The sequence below is a fragment of the Scylla paramamosain genome, chromosome 14 (genome assembly GCF_035594125.1).
Source record: "Scylla paramamosain isolate STU-SP2022 chromosome 14, ASM3559412v1, whole genome shotgun sequence".
Lineage (NCBI taxonomy): Eukaryota > Metazoa > Arthropoda > Malacostraca > Decapoda > Portunidae > Scylla > Scylla paramamosain.
The window spans coordinates 13,144,923-13,169,922 of record NC_087164.1 but is presented as its reverse complement, the minus strand read 5'-3'; the positions used below and the strand labels follow the sequence as shown (position 1 = coordinate 13,169,922).

General features: G+C 46.6%; 1 protein-coding gene across 1 annotated transcript in view; it reads left to right on the top strand.

The window, feature by feature from the left end:
* The window catches only part of LOC135106885 (uncharacterized), a 175,160-nt gene that overhangs the window by 26,881 nt on the left and 123,279 nt on the right, over positions 1–25,000 (top strand). The window contains exons 2-3 of the mRNA XM_064016258.1: positions 13,128–13,430; positions 16,649–16,972. Coding sequence (XP_063872328.1) covers positions 13,128–13,430; positions 16,649–16,972 — 627 coding nt within the window. The remainder of the gene's footprint in view (positions 1–13,127; positions 13,431–16,648; positions 16,973–25,000) is intronic.

The following is a 25,000-nucleotide window of genomic DNA, read 5'->3' as shown; positions in this document are numbered from 1 at the left end:
GATAATTAATTGCAATAACCGCGAGAGGAAACGACGAGACGAAACGAGAGAAAAGAAAGAAAGAGAAGAAAATTGATGGACTTTATATTGGGTTTCTGTCTACTCTGCCATCGTTCCTCGTTCAGTTTTTCGGCTGTTTGTTATTTCCTGTTGGCTGTTTCCGATTGGCTGGTGGTTGTTGTGCTGTCTCCATTTTCTGTTACTGATGCATAGTCTGCCTTGTGTTAATTTGTGTTGTTTTGATTTTTTTTTTATTATATATTCTTTATTATTCGGTCTTGTATACTCTTTTTTTCAATTTTTAGTTTTCTCTTGCATTCTGTATTTGTTGTCTCGCTTTTTTCCTTTTAATTTTTCGTCTTTTGCTTTCCTTTTTATTCTGCTTTTCTTATTGTCTGTTTCTTTCTTAATTCTTGCTCTTGTTCCTGTTCTTGTTCTTGTTCACGTTCTTGTTCTTGTTCTTGTTCTTACGTTTTTTTGATGAGAAGTAAAGTTTGCTTAAGAAATCTGAACACTAAGGTTGTCTCTCTCTCTCTCTCTCTCTCTCTCTCTCTCTCTCTCTCTCTCTCTCTCTCTCTCTCTCTCTCTCTCTCTCTCTCTCTCTCAGCAGCGGTCACTGTTCTCATAAAGGTGACTTTCATGAAATGGCTCAAGAAAACACCAGAATCTCGACTGACTTGAATTTTTTTTCTTCCAGTGTCATTATTCTTTTATTTCTCGCCATTTTTTATTGATGATGTGAAACGAAGGAAGAAGGAGAAGGAGAATAAGAAAAATAAGAAGACTTGTTATTGCTGCTTCTACTACTACTACTACTACTACTACTACTACTACTACTACTACTACTGGTGCTGCTGCCGGTGCTGCCGCTGCTGCTGCCGCTGTTTCCGTCCTTCCTTCCTCTTTTCTTCCTCTTTCCTTTCCTTACTACTTTTCTCAAAGTACCTCCCTTTCTTTTTTTTCTTTTTTCTCCTCCTCCTCCTCTTCCTCCTCTTAGTTTCCTCCTTCTTGTTCCTTCCCTCACTTTTACTAACCCACGTCTTTTACTGTAAACTGAACAGAATAGCTTATGACATTCTCTTTAATTAAGGAGAACCGGGGGAATGTTGCAATTTGTTCTTTCTTTGTGTTTCTTTGAGTTCCTCCTTCTCTCCCTCCCTCCTAGCCAGCCAACCAGCCAGCCAGCCGTCTCCAGCTGCCTGATCATTCTTTTATAGCGCCATTAAATCGTATTATTAGATTTATGGCTCTTGTGTTTAATGGCGCTCCCTTTAAGATATCACTTTCTGGGAACAGGGCGTGGTGTGTGTGCGTGTGTGTGTGTCTAGAAGTAGTAGTAGTAGTAGTAGTAGTGGTAGTGGTGATGGTGGATGTAGTAGTAGTAGTAGTAGTAGTAGTATGGTGGTGGTGGTGAATATAGTAGTAGTAGTAGTAGTAGTAGTGGTGGTGGTGGTGGTGGTGGTGGTAGTAGTAGTAGTAGTGGTAGAGATAGTAATAGTACGTGTGTGTGTGTGTGTGTGTGTGTGTGTGTGTGTGTGTGTCAGTAAGAGTTGGTTGAGAAAAATATATATTCCAGTGTCACTAATTTCTTATCTTTTATTACTGTTTTCTTTTCTTTCATCACATTTTATTCCTCACCCTTTTTTTGTTCTCTTTCTCCCTCCCCCCGTTTATCTTAACTCAATGCATTTGTTTCTTGTCTTTTTGTTCTTTATCCAATTCTTATTCTTCTTGCTTCGAACTTCATTAATTTTCTGCCTTGTCGCTTCATTCAATCTGTTTCCTCTTTCTTTTTTTGTCCAGTTGCGTATCTATTGTTTTCTTCTTGGTACATGTACATAAGTCTTCCTTTTATTATTTTATACTTCGTTATTCTTTTTTTTTTTACTACTGTCTCTTCAAATTTTCTTAAGTGGTTCTTCATTACGCGTTTATTTCTAGTAGTAGTAGTAGTAGTAGTAATAGTAGTAGTAGTAGTAGTAGTAGTAGTAGTAGTAGTAGTAGTAGTAGTAGCAGTTGTTGTTGTTGTTGTTGTAAATAAAAATTTTTGCATATTTTAAATTTCTCTGTCTTGTGTTTCAATATTACTTAAAAACAGTTGTTGCGCCCCTACTCCTCCTCTAAGTCGACGAGACTTACCACTTGCTGTGTCGGGAGCTGACCTACCCTGACACCCTCCTTCTCCACCGTTCTATAGCTGATCTCCGTGGTAAATAAGGGAAGAGACGAACAAGGATCACCACGATCTTCCACGCAGTGACAAGAAAAAATGTGTAGTTGGGAATGGATGATTGATGAGAAAAAACAACGACGATAGCTTAAGCAACACCGTCTATTCAGGGTAAAAGACACACCGATAACACAACACAATTAACACAATTGAAGGATGTCCTAAGAGGAGGAATTCGTCAAGAACACGAACCCACCTTCCTGACTATCACTATTAACCACGTGGTTACCAAAGCGGCTCTCTCGGCAAGCACAGGGAGGATGAGAGAGGAACGTCCTGCCCAGGCCGCAGCGAGTGAGAGAGAGAGAGAGCAAGCGCCCAGCCGCGCCTTTCCTGGGTCGGCGGCCACCCCCCGTGACCCAGTTTCATCCCGGCCAGAGTAGTCGAGAACTCAATGCAGTACAAGGGGAGAATATTATTACATATATAAAAATACTATAGAACCAAGGATGATGTTACAATCGTTTTAAGGTCACAAGAAGTGAAGTGACATATAACTAGGTATGGGAATAGCAAACAAGTAATGTAAAATAGTTGCCTCTTCCGTGGGAGTGGGGATAGTCTCGGCTGCTCTTGCCTTAATGACTCATAACCTAGCTAGCTAACTCAAACTACTAACTTAACAATATATAGATACATTTTCACAATATATACAAGGTAAAATAATAAGAATTAATTTGAGATATACGTCTAGCTTAAAATAGGACTGCATCAAATAAGGTACTATTAATAATATAGATGTCTCACGTGTCTGGCCAGGAGGGTATTGTCTATTAGAAAGTGGCGCGTAGGCCTATAAGAAAGGGGTGACTAATTAAATACATATATACACGTGACACCTCCCCCCAAAGGAAAGCGTTGAGATGGCGCAGACAGTGAAACGCTTAAATCTAATGATATTGCTTTAAGTACAGTAGCTCACTGTTAATTTATTGATTACACCTTAAATCTTAGTTAAATTTGTACAAAATGGGATATGGATAAAATATAATTTATTAATGAGCACGAGACAACGCATCCGCCACGAGGTTTTCCTTCCCCCGTATATGGCGAATCTCAATGTTGTAAGGCTGCAGTGTGAGTGACCAACGCAACAGCCTCGAATTTTTCAGTTTCATTCTTTCTACGAATGTTAAGGGATTGTGGTCTGTTAAAACCAACAGCCGTGATTGACCGATATACACTTTAAAATGTTCGAGGGCCATGAGGAGAGCTAATGCTTCCTTTTCAATGGTTGCATAGCTTCGTTGATCACTTTTCAGTTTGTGCGAGTAGTACCCAATGGGGTGCAGAATACTGTCCTCACCTTCTTGAAGGAGTACGGCACCAGTTCCCAGGTCACTGGCGTCCACCTGTAGGACAAACGGCTTCTGCAAGTCGGGAGCTCTCAGAACAGGAGTGTCAGTCAAGAGGGCCTTTAGAGTGGCAAAGGCATGCTGACCGTCTGGAGTCCAGGCGAACACCCTCTTCGAGCTGAGCATATCTGTCAGAGGGGCTGCCACAGTGGAGAAGTTTGGGCAGAAGCGTCTGTAGTAGGTGGCCATGCCAAGGAACCTCATCAGTGCTTTTTTGTTGTCAGGCACAGGATACTGGGTGATGGCTTCTATCTTGGCGTTCACTGGTAGGACTCGGCCTTGACCCACAACATGCCCAAGGAATGTGACTTGTGCATGTCCAAACTCACTCTTTGTTAGGTTGATGGTGAGGTTGGCTGCAGTGAGGCGCTGGAAGAGGTCACGAAGGCGTTGCAGGTGTTGTCCCCAGTCATCGCTAAACACCACCAGGTCGTCCAGGTAGCACCTTACACCACTGAGGCCCATCACTACATGGTTCATAAGGCGTTGGAAGGAACTAGGGGCGTTCCACATGCCAAAGGGGAGAACCTTGAAGTGGTAGAGCCCTTCTGGAGTGATGAAGGCCGAGATTTGGGAAGCCCTCTCCGTCAGGCCAAGTTGGTAGTAGCCCTGGAGGAGGTCGAACTTGGAGACGTACCTCGCCCGCCCCAGGTCGTCGATGATGTCGTCCATCCTAGGCAGAGGGAAAGAGTCTGGGACTGTTACCGCATTGACTTTGCGGTAGTCCACACACATCCGCACCTTCCCGTTGGATTTGGGCACCATCACTACTGGGGACGCCCAGGGGCTCAGGCTCGGCTCGATGAGGCCTTGCTCCAGCAGCCGTTGGACTTCCTGGCGAAGGACCTCCCGCTTCTCGGCGTTCAGCCTATAGGGTGGCTGACGGATAGGAGGAGCGCCTTTCACGTCGACGTCGTGGCATAGCAGAGGGCAGAGGCTGGGGTTGTCGTGGAAGAGCGTCGGATGTTCCTGCAGCAGACGTAGCACTTCAGCAGCTTGTTCCGACGGAAGGTGAGCCAGTTTCTCTCCGGGGTTTTGCAACACCTCAGAGTTACGCAACACTGGGTCTACTACCGCATCAACGCTTTCCTCATGGCCACTCGACACTAAAAGACACTGGCTTTCCCGAGGCGCATTATTTTCAGTATCACTGCTGGTATGAAATGGTTTAATTAAATTTATATGTACCAGTCGGGTTTTCTTCCGACGTTCTGGTGTACTGATCACATAATTCACCTCATTTATTTTTTTAATGACCTTATATGGTCCACAAAACCTTGATTGGAAGGGACTTAGATGGAGGGGTAGGAACACTAGCACTTGGTCACCAGGGTGGAATTCACGGCTTTGCACCTTGTGGGTCTGGTCATAATGAGCCTTCATTTTCACTTGTGCCCCTTGCAAATTTTCTGAGGCAACTCGTTGGGCAATGCACATTCGCTCCCTGAAACGCTTGACGTAAGCAGCCAATGGCATGGCCGCTGACTCGTCAAGGAAGCATTCCTTGAGGGCCTTTAGGGGACCTCTGACCTCGTGCCCATACACGAGTTGGAAGGGAGTGAATCCTAGGGACTCCTGAACACTATCCCTGATGGCAAAAAGGAGGAGGTGGATTCCTTCATCCCAATCCTTCCCTGTCTCTAAAACAAAGGAACGGCACATAGTTTTTAGAGTTTGGTGGAATCTCTCCACTGCTGGAATAGGATGCAAGGGAGCGGGGTTAATGGTTGGGCAGGGCTTGCCCGACACCTGGCAAATCCTACACGATTTACAATATTCGGCCACAGATTTTTTCTGATAGGGCCAATAGAAGTGCATGGATATCTTATGGTGGGTCTTCCTGACTCCCAGATGACCACCTACCCCATCATGTGCTAATTTTAATATATCTCCCTGCAAGGAGCTAGGAATAACAACCTGGTGGATCACCCGCCAGTCGTGATCTGCAGGGACATCTGCTGGGCGGAACTTCCTCATCAAAACTCCTCCCTCCAGATAAAAACAACGGGGAAGATGATCTCTCTCTGAGGGGTCAACAACGTGATCAAAGCACACCTTCAGTTGGGGATCCCTGGCCTGTTCCGCAATTAGAGTGGAGCGGGTTACAGGGGTGCCTTCAATACAATGCACCACAGGATCTGAGTTTAGAGAGGACTCAGGGGGATCTGGCTCCTTACCAGCCTGTTGAAAAAAATCCTGCAGGGAAAATTCCGGGCTGAGGGTGTCATGGCCTACAGTATTACCTATGGTCGTCTTGGAAGGGTGTGGCTCTGAAGGAGCGTTGGAAGCCATGCGGCGGCTGGCACTACGCGTGACCACGCACACAGGCGATACCTTGGGTGGCATAGGGTCAGGTGGGTTCCCATGGTTGGTCGAGGGAGCTGTTTGGCCTGGCATATTTTCCACCGTCACATTCCCTAACACCAGAGATACTCCATCCACTGGGAGCTCGTCCGCTATACCGGCAGTGATGTAACCAGACACCACAGGTGACTGCAGGTAAATCCGACACAGGGGTACCTCACCCTGAGAGAAGAGCCCTTTGACCCGTAAGGAACCTTCTACCTGGCACTGTGAGAGAGGAGGGACTACCTTCCGCAAAACAAAATTATGGAGAGCACCCGAATCCCTGAGTAGAGTAATAGGTATAGAAGGTTGGGAATCACCATGCAGAGACACTGAACCACTAAAACAGTATGGTTTATAATATTCATGAACATCAGAGGGGACATTATTACAAATATTCTGAAAATTATGGACCTTGCCCAAAGCAGGAATATCACCCGATGGGGACACCGGCTCCACCAAAGGATCATTAGTCTTGCTAACCAAGAGAGCGGGGCTGGCATTATACTTTCCTCTTTTGGGGCATTTATCTTTAAGGTGACCCGTCTGCTTGCAATAGGCGCAGCGGCTCACAAGAAAACATGTGGCAAGAGTATGATTGGGCCTCTTGCAGTAGGTGCAGCCAAGTTGATTGGTAGGGAGTTTGTTAGAAGTGGAACCAGCCGTACGCACATCTCGATTAGCAGACTCACCTGAAGCAGATGGGGTGAACCTGGGTCGTCCGGACAGATGAGACGTGGAGGCCGATTCCCTGGATCCCATGACAGTGGAGTTAGGCTGGAGGGCTGACTGACTGAGAGGCACCTTGCGGCTGAAATGAACATTTGGGTTTAATATGAGATAGTGGTCAGAAGCTGGTCCAGCAGACTCCAGGTCATGCTTTCCCAGCCCCTCCAGATAAGATTGTAATTGAGGAGGCATGCTGGATTTCACTTCTTCATACACAAATAGCTCTAAAAGTTTCTTATAACTTCCCCCAACCCCCTCACTGTCTACCCAGCGTTTTGCTTGGGCCATTTTCTCCCTGAAGAATTCTACGCAAGTCTGGTTGGGTTGTTTGAGAGTGGATCTGAAGATTTTCCTGTAGTGCGAGGGGACACGCTCATAGGCCCTCAAGACAGTGGACTTGATTGTAGAGTAGTCACGGGATTCTTCGGCTGTCAATGCAGTGTACGCCTGTCTAGCTGCCCCGGTGAAGACATTGCTGAGGAGTGGGGCCCAGCGATGGAGAGGCCACTGATGTATGGAGGCATTCTTCTCGAATTGCGAAAGAAAATCCTCTGGGTCTTTCTCACAGAAGGGAGGGACGTACTTCTCAGCTTTATCATCCCGGGACATCTCCCGAGCCCTATTTTGCTCTCTCAGGAGTTCCAGACGGATCCGATCCCTCTCGATGTTGAGCTTGGCCCCCTCAGTATCCCCAATGAATGCAGGGAAGGCTTCTTCTACCTCCTCTTGGCTAAATATGTTTTCATCGACTAGATGCTCGAGGACGATATTTTGAAGATGAGCCTTGTTGAACGAGGCCCTGACTTCCAGCTGGAAGTGGGTAGCCAAGCGGGCCCACTGACTCTTTGGAAGGGGCACAAGAGCTCCAACTGAGGGATTCTCTATAAACTCCTCCAGATCCAACATGTTTGCTAATAAAGAATAGAATTCTAGAACAACTAACTAGCTAGCTAATGGAACAGCCACAAAGAAAGGAACACAAGTAGAAATCACGAAATGATATCAATATGAAGTGATTTGGTCCCTAAAGGGATAAAACTTAAGCTGCACAGCCACCAGATGAGAGAAGCAGAATGATACAGCTAAAAAGTAAAATGCCAACAATACTAGAATACAGTTACTGAAAAACACTGGAGAACACAGATAAAGGAGCACTGCACCAAGTAGACTACCCCCCCAAAACACATGGGATGATACAGTACAGCAACTCACAAAATCAAAAGTGGATAACCGAAGCACTGATTTATATTATTCATCCATCAAGAAAATCACATCCCGGACAGGCCCCCATTTGTTGCGCCCCTACTCCTCCTCTAAGACGACGAGACTTACCACTTGCTGTGTCGGGAGCTGACCTACCCTGACACCCTCCTTCTCCACCGTTCTATAGCTGATCTCCGTGGTAAATAAGGGGAAGAGACGAACAAGGATCACCACGATCTTCCACGCAGTGACAAGAAAAAATGTGTAGTTGGGAATGGATGATTGATGAGAAAAAACAACGACGATAGCTTAAGCAACACCGTCTATTCAGGGTAAAAGACACACCGATAACACAACACAATTAACACAATTGAAGGATGTCCTAAGAGGAGGAATTCGTCAAGAACACGAACCCACCTTCCTGACTATCACTATTAACCACGTGGTTACCAAAGCGGCTCTCGGCAAGCACAGGGAGGATGAGAGAGGAACGTCCTGCCCAGGCCGCAGCGAGTGAGAGAGAGAGAGAGCAAGCGCCCAGCCGCGCCTTTCCTGGGTCGGCGGCCACCCCCCGTGACCCAGTTTCATCCCGGCCAGAGTAGTCGAGAACTCAATGCAGTACAAGGGGAGAATATTATTACATATATAAAAATACTATAGAACCAAGGATGATGTTACAATCGTTTTAAGGTCACAAGAAGTGAAGTGACATATAACTAGGTATGGGAATAGCAAACAAGTAATGTAAAATAGTTGCCTCTTCCGTGGGAGTGGGGATAGTCTCGGCTGCTCTTGCCTTAATGACTCATAACCTAGCTAGCTAACTCAAACTACTAACTTAACAATACATAGATACATTTTCACAATATATACAAGGTAAAATAATAAGAATTAATTTGAGATATACGTCTAGCTTAAAATAGGACTGCATCAAATAAGGTACTATTAATAATATAGATGTCTCACGTGTCTGGCCAGGAGGGTATTGTCTATTAGAAAGTGGCGCGTAGGCCTATAAGAAAGGGGTGACTAATTAAATACATATATACACGTGACACAGTCAACTGAAGGAAATTGTCTATAATGATAATAATAAAAAAAAGCTTCTTTTTAAATATTTTCGTTGCATCTTCCATAATCATTTGTTAGGGAAATGCACATAACATTGTTCTGTTTCCATCGCGTGCATGCAGTTAACCCGGAACTCTCTGTTTACGACTCTTTGTTTACGAGAGTTTGGAGAGCTGCTCTTAACCTTCTTCCGTCACCTTATTGTGCGGAGATAGAGAGGCAAGCTGGCGATGTGGAGGGAGGGCAGGCAGGCAGATTGGCAGGAAGACAGGTAGAAAATAGGTACATATCAGACATGTATGCCATTATTGTCCATTCCTGTTTTTCTTCTTTGTATGTAAGAGGTTGTCTGGATAAGGACATAAAAAAAAAAAAAAGAGCGAAAAAAGGCCCACCGAAGTGCTACCCCAAAATTAATGTCAAAAGAATCATCGAAAATTTGAGGGTGAGTGTCTTGAAACATTCTTCTTGTAAGAATTTAAGTCATAGGAAGGAAGATCCACAGAAGCGGACTCTAGTGATAACAATTACCGGAGTGTCTGAAATAATGTGTCAAAGTATGATCACACTTCGTCAGTTTGTTTAGAGAGTTATTCTTGAAAATATCGATGCAACACGGTCCCTGTATTCTGAGATAGGAAGACAGACAGAATAGTAAACAGAGACGGGCAGACAGATAGGAAAATAGAAAAACAGATAGAAGATATGCATGTATTGGACAAGCTTGCTCACTAAGGAGGTAGACAGACAGATGCAGACATAAAAACTAACAGACAAACAAGTAAACAAAATGACAAGTAGATAAAATAAGAAGGCAGAGGGAAATCTTCTGAGGTAACTTTTGTATATAATTTTTCAACTTATGCATACGAAAATCAATTGTATTATTCTCAACATTCCTTGCATATCATCAATCATAATTTCGGCTTCTCATTACAAAGAAAAAAGTCAACATAGTGACGGTATTGGATATAACACAATCTCTGGAACTAAACTAACCGACACTTTTTGCATTTCTTTGACTTTTGGAGACTGAAAGTTGAGCATATTTCTTAAAATCTTACTTGGCATCCCATTTCCAGTCTCCTTGATACACACACACACACACACACACACACACACACACACACACACACAACACCAATCATAATATATCAATGCAGGGAGTGGTACTTTCTTTTTTTCTTTTATCCCTTCCATTTTGCGTCCTTTGCCAGTTTCTTTGAGACATAATGAAAAAAATAAGTACGATTCTTAGTAGAGCAATGCAGGGAGTGGTGATGTGGAGAAGAGGAGTATTAGGAAAGAGGGAGAGAAAGGGAGAGGATAGAGCAAGGAGGGAGTTAGTGCAGGAGTGGACAGTGGGCGGGCTGTGGGCGGCTGTCACCTTGATAAAGTGGGCGGCGGGTCACCCTCCGGCCCGCTGTGGGAAGGCAACACAGTCCAACCATTAATGAATTTTGTTTGTATTTATCATGCGGGCGAACCAGTGACAGCGGCAGGAGGGAGAGGGAGAGGGAGAGGGAGAAGTGGAGGATGGGTCGTGAACTGTCTATCCTTTCCTCCTCCTCCTCCCCCTCCTCCTTTCCTGTCTAGCCGGTATTCGTGACCAAGGCAATGACGGAACGCGTGTACAGATGCAGGCTTTGCACCGCCTCTCTGGCCAGGACAAGTCGCCGCCTCGTGATGCTGCCACCTACCTATCCCTTCCTCCCTTCCCTGCCTCCTTCCTGCCGCACTCTTCCTTCTTTCCTTCCTCTCTCATTGCCTGCAGCCACACTCTCTATCATCTTTCCTCCCTTACTCTCTCTCCTGCTTCTCTCTCTCTCTCTCTTTCTCTTCCTTTTTTCCCTCCCTATCTCTCTCCTTTTCTGCGTCTCCTGTCTTTCCTTTTCTCTCTCCTTTCCACTACACTCATTTCCTTCTTTACTTACTTCTTTAGTTCCTCTTCCCCTCTCACCCTCCACCCGTCTACCTTTCTTGTTATTTTATTTTCATTTTTTCACTTTAATCTTCCAAGGAGTCTGACCAAGAACATGGAGATTTTAAAAAGTCAATTCAATATGCTGCTTCCCAAAAAATAAGCACATAATAGGATATTCTAAAAAAAGACTGAGTAATTTCTATAGGCATACTCCTTTTTGGCAACTGCTCAAGTCATAGGAAGGAGGGAAAGTAAAATTTTTTCCATTTCGTTTCTTGCTTTTGTTTTATTTTATTTTATTGTAATTATGAGTTTTGGATAGTTTCCAGAAAAGTACGGCAGTGTGGTATTTTGGATGCATATTTTGTTGTGCGTATGAAATTTATAATGAAAATGGTGATTCTATGTTCACTAAAAACTCCAATAGATAAGTAATTCAATAAAAGATACATTAAGAAAATAAGTAATGAATTTATCTAAGGTTTTTTTTTTTGCCTACTATTTCTTCTTTTATAATCACAAACCAACGCTTTTCTTTGTACTTTTAATAACTTTTAAACCTAAGAACAAAACATATTTTCATTTACATTATACATATTTCTCCCACTAATAAAAATAATAGTAAAAGAAACAATAAATAAAAACATATCCCCTCTCGGTCTCACGGATACGGATGAGAACGAAGCTTGGGGCGATGTGGGGCGGTGCGGGAAGGGAAGGGAAGAGAAGAGAAATGTGGATTGGGCTTCCATTAAAAAAATAACCATGATGGAGAAGGTAACAGGGTGACGGGGTATCGGGCGGACTTCTCGTGTAATCGCTGTATGTGGGCTGGGATGGATCAGGCCGGAGCTGCGGGGCGGCTGACAGAACGCAGGGGCGGTGGAGGGCTAGGGTGCGCCAAGGGGGAGGACATGACAGATAGATATTGGAGATAAAATGCCATGACAGCGGGAGGCGGGAGACAGTACCGTGTGGGGCTCCGTCCAGGCACTGAGTGGGGGTGGCAGGGAGGCAGGGAGGGAGGCACTGTAAAGGTGAGGCAGGAAGGACGGCAGGGAGATAGGGAGGGAGGCACTGTACAGACGAATGAGGTTTGTGAGTGAGACAGGGAGGGCGGCAGGGTGGAAAGGAGGGTGGCATTGCAGAGGTGAGGCAGGGAGGGAGAGAGGGGCATTGTAGAGTAAGTGAGGCAGGGAATATGGAAGGGTAGACGGAAATGAGGCACCATATATGTTTGTGAAGGAAGCAAGGGAGAGAGAAAGGCAAGAAGGGGTGAAGAAGGAAGGGGTGAGTTTTACAGTTTACTTCCATCATATTTTTGTTGTTATGCTAGATTTTATTCAAGGTAATAATTATAGAGGTGCCATTTGAGAGTTCTTCCTCCTCCTCTTCCTCCTTTCATCTTTTCTGCTCCCATTTATCCTTTCCTATTAAAATTTCATGATAGTAGTTTTTCATATCTCAAGACGCTTCCTCAACTATTTCCATATATGCTAGTACAAACAGGAGGGAGTGGTGGATGGGGAGGAACCTTCTGCTTCACTGTCCTGTCTCTTTACCCTGTACAGTAGCTAGTCAGAAGTAGTTCCCAAACAGCCTTGCAAGAGCCAGAGTGTCTGTTGCTATTTGGTTTTCCTTTGTAACTCTAATATTCTTTCTTCTTTCCTTCCTTCCCCTTTCCTGAAAATAATAATGAATAAAAAAAATGTGCTTAGAAGGTTTAATACTACATAACAAAGACTAGAAATGCTGATAGAAATGATGGATTCAGTCTGAAGCATTACTTATTAGGCAAAGGTGAGAGAGAAAGCTTTGTCCCTCTCGCTTGGTGTGGTTATAATGATGTTAATTAACTTGGTTTGGCCTTGGCGTGGCTGTGTTTACGTGGTGCTTCTCTTCCTCCTCCTCTCCCTCCTCCTCCTCCTCCTCCTCCTCCTCCTCCTCCTCCTCCTCCTCGTCTTCCTCGTTTTCGTCGTCCTCCTTTTTTTTCACTCTGTGTGCGGAATGTATGTTGATAATGATAATGATAATGATAATGTTGATGATGATGATAATGATGATGATGATAATTTGTATATTTTACTTGATATTGTTGTGACTGTGATACTGACACACACACACACACACACACACACACACACACACACACAGCACCAATACAGTCTCTCTCTCTCTCTCTCTCTCTCTCTCTCTCTCTCTCTCTCTCTCTCTCTCTCTCTCTCTCAATACAGTAAGTAACGCACACTTTCTCTGTCTATCCCTGCAGTCTGGTACAGAGGAGCGCGTGTCAGACATGGAGCAAGAGGACAGTCTAGGTCTGATGGGCGGCCGCGACAGTCCCCTCAAGCCAGACGGAGGCGTGGGCGGGGGAGTCGTCGAAGGGGAGGACATTCTAGCCAAACTCCGCCAGCAAGTGTCCGCAGCCTCAATCTTCAGCCAAGCGGCTAGGGAAGGTGGCCTGGGCTCCACTCCCCCGCCCGGCTCACCCAACAACAACAATAACAATAATAATGGCCACAACCTGTACGACCGCCTCCACACCCTCCTGCAGGCCAAGATGAAGAGGGAGGTGCGTGTCCTGCCCGTATTGGATTGTCGTTAGTCTTCTACTTTAGGGCGTTGACGATTCAGGTCGTCTGGAGTCTGAACGCCGCGCAGGTCGTGTGTGTGTGTGTGTGTGTGTGTGTGTGTGTGTGATGGTTGGCGGAGGTTGGGCGGCCGGCGTCAGTACCTCACAGCAGGTCTCGTCCTTAGCCAATAGTCACCTGATATTAACTGCGCGTTTATTTAATATTACGATGCATTTGTCCCTTGCACTATTGTGGCCACGCGATGTGCGGCCGACCTGTAAAGTGAGGATTTTTATTTATATTCCCGGTGAGTAATGCGCCTCCATCTGGGACACGGGCCTTGTAGTGTGCATTATAAGCATGACTCGTCAATATCGCCGATGATTTAGTGGCTATTGTGAGCGCCAAATGAATACTGCATGCGACTGTACCTTCAGTGATTGATCTTGAGCGCGGCGAGGGAACGGGAAGGAGAGAAGCCGAGAGGTAGAGAGGCGAGTGCGTGTGGCAACTGCCGGCAACTAAGCGCCCCGCGACGAACTCCCTGAGAGGACACGACGCCTAATGACGGGGCGCAGCGGCTACGAGTGCACCGTCATGGACACCGGCATGACGTGAATGTGTAAGGGATCAAAAGCAAATGAATAAACTAATGTTAACGGATGAGCTATTTATTAAAGCGGGGGACGAATATATGTGAGGGACTTGCCTGGCTGGGGTTGACTTGGCTTGCCTTGGCTTCACTGGCTGGGCTGGGCTGCACACGAACGAGTCTTTGGTACGTGATCTTGAAATGTTTCGGTACGTTCCCTCGACAGGCTCTTGTGGAAATGGTAAAGGTTTTCAAGGATGTTTTCGTGATTCTAGTCAGAGTTTAACAAAGATTCTACGTAATTATTCTGGAAAAAGCTATGAAAACCTAATTTATCATCTCACTGGCCTTTGAAAATAGTCCTGATGAGAGAATACGAACCTCAAACACACTAGAGAGAGAGAGAGAGAGAGAGAGAGAGAGAGAGAGAGAGAGAGAGAGAGAGAGAGAGAGAGAGAGCGCAACTGGACAGAAAAGACCGCTCCATCACACCAAGCTGTCTTCAGTCAGTGTGCCAACGTGGAGCAAATAAATGAAATAAATGACGTGAATTGCGGAGTTTAAGCGTCGTAAACACAAACATTCCCCCTTAGAAACTGTCTAATTTTTCGGGAATATATCGGCGCCTGTGTCCATTCTACTTTTTATCTTCCGTGGGATATTATTTTGCTTTCATTACGCTCGTGGGGGACTGTAAAAACTGCCCTCGTCTCTGAAAGGGAGCGAGGTGTTGGAGGAGAGGAGGAGGAGGAGGAGGAGGAGGAGGAGGAGAAAATTAAGTGTCGTTACGAGAGAAGATGGAGGAAGAAGAGAAGAAGTATTGATGTTTGTGGTATTGTATGTATAGTTGATGGTGTGTGTGTGTGTGTGTGTGTGTGTGTGTGTGTGAGGGAACGAGGAGGAGGAGGAGGAGGGGGAAAAGGAGTATTGATAAGTGGATGTTAATGGTTCAAAGTGATTATTGTGTGTATATTGATTTTAAGAAAGAAAGATAATGAAGGATAGAAGAAGAATTGATATCTCATTATAATCTCTCTCTCTCTCTCTCTCTCTCTCTCTCTCTCTCTCTCTCTCTCTCTCTCTCTCTCTCTCTCTCATCGTCCCTAACATTAACTTTCCTCCTCCTGTCCTCCCTTCCCATCTCCCCTTACCTCCCTCCGTCCCCTTTACTCTGTCACCACCTCTCCCTCTCTCCCTCCCTTTTCCCCTCAGCATCATCCATTCCTTCACTCCCTTCTCCCTCTTTCATCACAACCAATAGTACATTTTGATCCTCTCTCTTTCCTCCCCCTCTCTCTCTTCTTTCCCCTCATCATCTTCCTTCTTCTTTCCTCCCTCCCCTCTCGCTCTCCCCACCACTTTCGCCACCTTCGTGTTGCCAAGTAGAGGTTTATTCGTGTTAATGTATGTATGTATGTATGTGTGTATGTATGTTTGTATTTGGGTTTTTGTACCGAGTGTTTGTTTAATTTCATTAGTTTAAGATGAGAAGTTGAAAGTCAGAGTAAATATAAGTAAAGAGAGCAATTTTCATGTTTTTATTATTGACTTAGGGGAAATCAATAGAAAAATAAAGAAAGGGAAAACTGAGAAATGAAAAGTGAGGAAAATTATACATGAGAATTATCTATCCGTCTGTTGGGAAATATATTTAATTTATTTATTGAGGTATTTGTTTGTTTATTTATTTATTTTCAGGTAAGAGAGCAGAAAGAATGTATTTATTATGATGATATTATTTAGGTTCAAAGAAATTAAATTAACTAGGTTAGTTATAAAGGAAGATGTGGATGGCGATAATAGTGATAATGATTAGTGATGAATGGTGGTGATGTATGATAATGATGATGAAGAGTAGTGATGATAATGGTGACTGATGATGAGAGAGTGGTGATGAATGGTGATGGATGACTATTGCTTGTATTGGTCGGGTGATAATAGTGAATGATGGTGATAATGAAAGATAGTGATGATGATGATGATGATGATGATTATGATGAGTAGGATGCTGTTTGTGGTGGTGGTGGTGAATATCGTAGAGAGAGAGAGAGAGAGAGAGAGAGAGAGAGAGAGAGAGAGAGAGAGAGAGAGAGAGAGAGAGAGAGAGAGAGAGAGAGAGGTACGTAAGTTAGTATAATTCGATGTAATTTGAGTGGAAGGTGTGGAGTAAGAGCTTGGGTGTCGCGGGGAGGTGTGAAAACAAGACCTGTCTGGCCTTAAGAATCTCTTTGTGTGCCTCGTAATTGATGCTTTTATGTGCTGCTGGCTGTTCTCTTTGATGTCCTGGTATTCATGTCCTAGCAGCTGCAGCAGTAGTGTGTGTGTGTGTGTGTGTGTGTGTGTGTGTGTGTGTGTGTGTGTGTGTGTGTGTGTGTGTCGTATAACTACTCTGTGTGCTGTAAGTGCTGTTTGACATTACTGTTGTGTGTGTTGCATGGTATGTGTGTTGTTTACCATCAGTGCTGTATATTGTGAATGCTGTGATGGCTGGGTGCTGTGGGGCATTAGTGTCACATGGCTTGGGTGATGTGTGCTGCGAGTGCTGTGTGGCTTTTGTGCTGCTTGTTGTAAATGGTGTGTGCTGTGAATGGCGTGTCTTGCTGACGCTGTGTGTGTCTGCCGCAGGAGGACGGTGAGGGGGAGGAGGACTCGCGCGACCTGGTGCTGCGGGCGGAGGCGCTGCACCGCCAGCGGGAGTCGCTCTTGTCGTCGCCACAGGCGCTCATGAACGCCATGCGGGGCGGCGGGCCGCCCTCGCTGGTGCCGCCCGGGCCACACCTGCCCTTCATCCCCAGCACGGTCGGCCTGCCGCCCACCACACAGATGCCGCCCACTCCTGGCTCGGCTGGCTCTCGCGACTCCTCGGGCAACGGCGCCCGCACGCCCTCCCACACGCCCGAGCCCCACCAGAGTCAGCAGTCCTGGAGTTTCGAGGAGCAGTTCAAACAGGTCAGTGCTTGGCGTGTGTTGCTGTACTTGTCTTGACCTGCACGTGTGTCGGCGATGACAGGAAGTACTGTATAGTCACAGTCAGAAGTCGAGTAACGTACCGCATTCATGTCCAGTATTCAATGAGTTTCTCTTCTTCGTGAGTCTGCCAAGTGTCAGGCTTCTTAAGGAGACTACTAGCACAACAGAGGACTTAGCAGATGGGGGAAAAAAAAGAAAACTGTAGAAATGAGTGCAGGTTACTCCACTTGTGACCACGACTGTTCAAAGCCCCCTTGATTCAGAGACAAGGGAGGGAACACACTGGCAGGCTGAGGACCCACTAGTGGAGGAACAGACACAACCTGATATGGAACAAAGCGGCCGGGCAGACGGGGGAGTGTTTGGGACAGTTTGAGGAGGTCATGCCTGCCCCGGCCGGCCTGTGTGCCCCGGGTGTTAGTAAACAGAGCGGCGCGCGGGTCTGTGAGGCGGCGCGTCTGGTGCGTTTGGCGGTGGCTGTTCGCTCTGTTTACAAACTCTACAGGAAAGTGTTATTACATCAGGCACTGAGTTACAGGTCGCGGGGCTTGTCTCATTGTGTGTGTTTACCTACAGTGGGAAATACATGTCTATGGGGACACTGTAGTGAAGCGTGTATTTGCCGGTGTGTTTTCAGTGTTTACAAATATAAAAAGAAAGATGTGTTGCCATGGGGTGTGTAAGTGGTGCCTGTTGTTGAGTTATGTGTTATTTGTGTTACATGTGAAGATGCTATACAAAGTCATCGTTCTTTGTTGAAATGAATGAATGACTTAGTTATTTTTAAAGTCATAATTCTCGTCTTATTATTATTCTCAACTACGTATTGACATATAGTCGTAAATTGGCTCTGAAAGTTTTTGCAAAGTTAGCTCGGTTCTCGAAAACTTGTTCTGCAGAAATAACTTTTGGTTCCTAACAGCTTTTTTTTTTTTTACATGATATGCATTTTTATTTACCTTGCTCAAATATTAATAAACTAATTAGCTAGTTTTGTTAAAGGAGAGTTGTTTTTTTTTGTTCTTCGTTCTGTTTGGTTTTCAAAATGTACAGTACACTTAATTTATAATTTTTATTGTTTTTTTTTATGTTAAGGAGTGTGACTAACAAAAGAAAAAGAAAGAAAAAGGAAAGAAAAGCTCGTTCAATATTCTGTTTCAGGAAAGATGGAGAGATAGAGAGATTCTAAAAAAAGACGAATTGTGAATCTAGTAAGGTGCCTTGATACTCCTTTTTGTTGGTTCAAATGTACATATAAAATTTTAATAATTAATGGAGGAGGATTATAATGCAAAAGACAGTTAAAGCGTGTTATTTTAGGTCGTACTATAACTCTCTCTCTCTCTCTCTCTCTCTCTCTCTCTCTCTCTCTCTCTCTCTCTCTCTCTCTAAAACACTCACCAAAATAAAAAGAAAAAAAGAAAGACGAAAAACCACAAAAACTCAAGGCAGTAATCGAGATGTCGGTGCGCGGGTCCCTTACTTATCCATCCATCTATCTATCCATCACTCCATCCATTCATCACTCCATCCGTCCATCCATCCATCCATCCATTCATCCATGTCCCGCTACCATTTCCTAGCGCGGAATGTTTCTCACCCTCCACGTCTCACAAATTCCCCGAAAACATCACTTTCAACCGCCTTTCGCATGCAGTCCCGCCATCTACCTTCCCCCAGACGCAGCAACATCGACCTCATGATTGGGCAGAACTTCATTTTGTCAAGGTGTGTCGGTGCACCAAGAGTGAGTGAGTGTTCCAGCAACCTCCCGAAACCGCGCCAAGGGACAGTGGGCCTTGCGTCGGGGCGTCCAGCGGGTCACCCTCGCCTCGTACTGCGGACACACCAAGCGCAATATTCCCTCTGTTTTTGAGATGAGCCCCGAGATAATGGCAGGCGTCTATAATCCCCGTCCATGATGTGTTGCCGGCGGAGCGGATGAAGGGTTGGGGTCGGCGGTAATAACAATGATTAAGGTATTGCTCCGCGTGTCCATCAGCGAAAGCGGCGGCCCGACAGCCACTCACGGCCCGCCACCCGCCACCTCGTGCTCTCATTGGTCGCTGCGTCTGCCGCCATCACTAAGTATTCTTCGGAAGCGCGAGTGTAGCTCCTCCTGCAGGACTTCCCAGTCGTACTCGTCTTGCTGCCGTGCCTCCCGTGCCTGCCGGAGCGAGATTGACAGGTCCTGGAGTAACTGACGGGTGGAATTGCAGTTGGTTAGAAATGGCAGGCGGCTATTGCTTCTGTTCTTGTCTGGCTGGAAACGTATTGATACTGCATTTTTTTCGTTCTCGTCGGGTGAAGGTCATAATAAGGATCCCGCGGAAGCGTACACGTGTCGCCAGGCCAGACTGAATAGCATGAATACCTGAAGGTGGAATTAGAGGAGCGGGTTATTGCTTCTTGTGTTGTCTGATACGTTATTTCCTTTACATCCTTTTATTCTTTCTCCTCCTCCTCCTCCTCCTCCTCAGACTGCGACTCCTTCTATTCTTGTCGTCTTTTTTTTTTTTTTTTGTCTTCTCCAGTTTTGTTCAATACGAGTTCTTGTTCTTTACTTCATTCCCTTCCTCTTCCATTTTCTTCGTTGTCGTCTTCTCCTTCTTCCTCCTTCTTGTTGTTGTTGTCGTTATGTTGTTAGTAATCATCATCACCATCATTTCGCAATCATCAGCATCTTCTTTTTCTTCTTCATCATCATCATTATCATCATCATCATCATCATCTTCTTCTTCTTCTTCTTCTTCTTCTTCTTCTTCTTCTTCTTCTTCTTCTTCTTCTTCTTCTTCTTCTTCTTCTTCTTCTTCTTCTTCTTCTTTTTCTTCTTCTTCTTCTTCTTCTTCCTCCATAAGAGTGTAGATAATGATTCTGTGAAAATGTAACGCCAATTATGTGCCTCGCTTGGAGTCATAAATATCGCGTGAACGGAGTTGTAGTCATACTATGGAGGAGGAGGAGGAGGAGGAGGAGGAGAAGGAGGAGGAGTGAGATTACTGTTCGGCAGGAGTATTGGATTACGTGTGGAAGAAGACGAGGGGTAGGAGGAAGAGGAGGAGAAGGAGAAGAAGGAGGAGGAGGAGGAAAAAGAAGAATAAGAATAAGAAGAAGAATTTGAAAATGCGTCTAGAGAGGAGGAGGAGGAGGAAAAAAGAAGAGGTAGAGAACGAGTGGATAATAATGAAAATAAAAAAATATAATAATAATGATAATAATAATAATATTAATAATAATGAAAAAACGAGAAGGATAAAAAAAACGAAAAAAAGGAAAAGCGAAGGAAGAGAAGGGGGAAGAGCATGAAAAAAAGTGGAAAAAGAAAAAGGAAGATGAAGAGGACGAGAAGAAGAACCTGTCTGAGTTATATCGTCCTATTTGGCGTCGTTTCCAGATGTCATGGGGTTGTGAATGGTAGGTAATCGCGGGGCGGCCGGCACTATGCTCCTCTGCTAATTATACGATGGATTACACCCTCCGCTGCCTGATTACACGCCGCCTCCCGCCGTTTGCCCGCACTTCCTCTACAGGCTGACCTCGAGTGCTGCTTACCCTACTACTACTACTACTACTACTACTGCTGCATCTCCTCTTCATGTCCTGTCTTTCATTTATTCTTCCAGTTGTCTTCTTTTTCTTCTTCTTTTTTTTTTTTTTTTCTTCTTCTTCTTCTTCTTCTTCTTCTTCCTCTTCCACTCTAACCGCATCAGCACAACTCTCCATGCATTCAAATGGACATGAATCCATCCGCCAAGAATGCATGTTGACCTTATTCTCTCTCTCTCTCTCTCTCTCTCTCTCTCTCTCTCTCTCTCTCTCTCTCTCTCTCTCTCTCTCTCTCTCTTTTACATAGAAAGTACATTGAGAGACAAAAAATGATTGACCTAATTAATGGAGAGAAAATATGAGCATTTCTTCTTAGTACATACTTTTAAACGGACACACACACACACACACACACACACACACACACACACACACACACACACACACACACACACACACACACACACACACACATAAAACGTTGACACCGCAGACCCACCACCACCACCACCACCTCCGCCGCCGCCTCGGGACTGGCTCGGCCTTGCGTGCTGGCTGCCGACAGTCTAGTAGAGAGGCGATGACGCTCCGCTCTGTGATGTGACGCGGATGTGACGCACGCGGGGCTCCTGTGCGGCGGCGGCGATGTGGCTCTTAGTGACAAGATACACTAGGACGAAAATCCTGGTTAAAACTACTAGTGGTTCCGCCTTAGTGTTACTTGACGGTCGGATATGATTGGTTTACGAGTACCAGGCAGCGAGCGGTGACTGACTGACTGACTGACTGACAGGGGTGAGTGTGTGGTTGTTAGCTAGTTGTGTGAACGAGTGAATGAGCGAGACTTGTGTGAGGCATGAATACGTGTATGAGTGAACGAGCTAGGCTTCAGTCATAAGTGTTAAGTTGAAGTGCGCGGCCTGGCGCCGGGAGATCACCTACCTCCAGCCTTCTGTTCACACCTTCTGTGAATAAACACCTGCACTGTTACCTGCGTTTCCTGTGCCCCTGCTGGTCAAGAGTCGAACATGGCGCAGTGAGTAGGATCAGGACAAGGCTGCAGTGGGTACGGCGCAGAATGGAGAAGCAGTTGGAGGCGCTGGCTGCCCTGCTAGCGCGACAGTCGGAGCAGAGTCAGGCTCGCGAGGAGCGTTTAACCCAGCTGCTGGAGAGAGTGGGGACACAAGCTCCCAGTCGCACCACGGCGAGCAATGAAGGCGAAACCACAGCCCGCAGCACGTCTACCCAGGGCGCGAGGTTCCCGACGTCCGCCACCATCATTCCTCACTTAACGGCGTCAGCATCTTTACGTGAGTTCGACACGTGGCGCCATAAGTTTGAAGGATACGTAACCCTCGCCAGGATAGACTGTCTCTCCCTGGCTGAGCAGAGGGCGGCACTCGCTGCTGTCCTAGACGACGAGTGGACCCGTACACTTCGCTACGGGATAAGCTTACCGAGAGACGCGGAGTTAAGAACCATCCTCGATGCAATGTGTGAGTACCTGCGAAGCCAGCGCAACATCATCATGGATAGAAGAGACTTCTACTCCCGCGTGCAAGAAACGCAAGAAGGTTTTGACGACTTTTTATGTGCTGTAAAGGAAATCGCCAATTTCTGTGACTTTTGCGACCAGTGCATAAACCATCAGCTGCGTGACAGAATTGTCGTTGGGACACGAGACGAAGTGGCTCTGAAACGCATGCTGGAAAACAAGAAACTCACCCTTGAAAACGCCATAGATATTTGCAGAGCATCAGAGAGCGCTAACCAGTGTAGTGCAGTACTAAGGGGCGGCTCTCACTCTTCGAGCCATGGTGTGAACGCTGTCTCGAACTACAGGAAGGGCAGTTTCGGGGGCTCAAGCCCCACGGGCTGTTATCGTTGTGGCAAAGATTGTCGCAGTGACAAAAGGGGATGCCAGGCAATAGATAAAGTGTGTCGTAACTGCGGGAAAAGAGGGCATTTTGCGAGTGTATGTCAGCAGACAGTGAGGAAACGACGAGGAGCTTCGAGGAGTTCCTCAACTGTCTCTCCTCATCGCGGTGCAGGCCCGAGGCGGGGAGCCAGTGCCAGTGTATACCAGCTCTTATCAGGCGTATACACAAAGACGGTGACGGCTCGACCTGCGCCCCAGGTGCTCATTACCGCCACACATCCCGCTGGAAGAGACAAGATTACGTGGACTCCTGACTCTGGGGCCGAAACGACCGTTATTGGCCTCGACACGGCAACACTCCTTGGAATCCCGCCCTCCAGCTTGGCGCCCGCTGATGGTGATGGACTTTATGCTGCCGGTAATCACCCCCTCACCTGTGTAGGAACTTTCTCGTCGCACTTGCAACTGGGCGACAGGGAAGCTGAGACTGTTGTGAGCGTGGTGAAGGAGGTGAAGGGGGCGCTGCTTAGCTGGTACGATTCCATCGCTCTCGGAATCCTCCCCGAAGATTTTCCGGCTCAAATCCGACCGCTACGCAGGGAAGAACAGCACACCGGCAACAGCTCCATCAAGTACCCGACCGCCTCGCAGCCACCTCTATCTACGCCCACAGAAGTGATCAGCTGGCCTCATTCCTACGACCCAACGCCACAGCAGCGTGCGGGGCACGCTGCTGCTGTGATCAAGGCCTTTCCCAGCGTCTTCGAAGCAAAGGAAGGTTTACGTGCAATGGCTGGTGGATCCATGGCCATCGAGTTGACAGACGACGCTCGACCCTTCGCCGTAACAGCATCTCGTACAATCCCTTACAATTGGCGTGAAGAAATTAAGAGCCAGTTGGAAGAGCTGCTTAACAAGGGAATCATCGAGAGTGTGGACTACCCTACGGCATGGTGCCACCCCATCGTGCCTGTCCCAAAAAAGACATCTGGTGTAAGGCTGTGTGTTGACCTGACACGACTCAACCGTTACGTGAAGAGGCCCGTGTATCCAGTGCGCTCACCTCATGACGCCATCGCCTCGATCGGGACCGGAGCAGTTTGGTTCACCACTCTTGATGCCAAGATGGGGTATTTTCAAGTCCCCATTAGAGAAGAAGACCAGGATTTAACCTGCTTCATAACACCTTGGGGTCGGTACAAGTTTCGGCGAGCGGTTATGGGTCTCGTCTCGTCTGGAGACGAGTATAACCGTCGAGGAGACCAAGCTCTCGGCGACATACCTAACACCATCAAGATCGTGGACGACATCCTGGCCTATGACTCCACCTACAGTGCGCACTTAGCCCATGTCATTCAGATTGTGCGGCGGTGTGACCAGCACGGCATCACTCTCAACCCACAGAAGTTTACATTCGCGGAAAGAGTGGTAGATTACTGTGGTTACTCTGTTTCTGGACAAGGCTACACGACAGACTCAAAGAAAGTTAAGGCAATCTCTGACTTCCCACGACCACAGCACATCACCGACTTACGATCATTCATGGGTCTTACAAACCAGCTTGGAAGCTTTTCTCCTGCTGTGGCTGCAGCTGCACAACCCCTCAGAGATCTCTTACGCCCGAAGAACAGTTGGTGCTGGTCTCCTAACCATGAAGAGGCGTTTGAGAAGGTGAAACAGTGTCTCGTCAGCCCACCTGTCTTGGCATACTTCGACCCATCATTACCAACGATGCTACAGACTGACGCCTCAAGGATGCACGGATTTGGATTCGTTCTCCTGCAGAAGCACAGTGACCAGTGGAAGATGGTGCAATGCGGGTCAAGATTTGTTACAGACACAGAGAGCCGCTATGCAGTAATAGAGTTGGAAATGGCTGCAATCGTCTGGGCAGTCAGGAAATGTGGCACCTACCTGAAAGGACTCCCTCACTTCGATCTAGTGCTCGACCACCGCCCGCTGATACCTCTCCTCAATAGCAAGTTGTTGGGAGAAATAGAGAACCTGCGGCTGCAGCGCATGAGGGAGAAGCTTGCTCAGTATTCTTTCACAGCAAGCTGGCAAAAGGGATCGACACACTGTGTGCCCGACGCCCTCTCACGTGCTCCAGTACAGGACCCAGTGGAGGAAGAGGATGCTGCTACTTCTGGTGACCTCGACCCTCTCCACTCAGCGGTCATCTCAGCGTTATCTGCCACCAATGAGGACGGCGTCCGCTTAGCACCACTCCAGGATCAGACTGTGGAAATGGTACGTGCCGCAGCAGCAAGAGACGGGGAGTACTGCTTGCTCAAGAACGTCATCATCGAGGGCTTCCCTGATCATTGCCACGACCTCGATCACCGCTTGCGTACGTACTGGCCGGTGCGCAGTCTGCTGGCCGTAGACGACGACCTGGTGGTTTACGGGCCGAGGCTTCTTATTCCTCACAGCCTCCGCCGAGAAACACTAGAGCGACTCCATGACAGTCATCAGGGGATGGAGCGCACCAAGCGACGGGCCCGACAAACGGTGTACTGGCCTGGTATGGACAGAGACGTTGAGAACGTCGTTTCTGGATGCTCACTATGCCGTCCACTCCT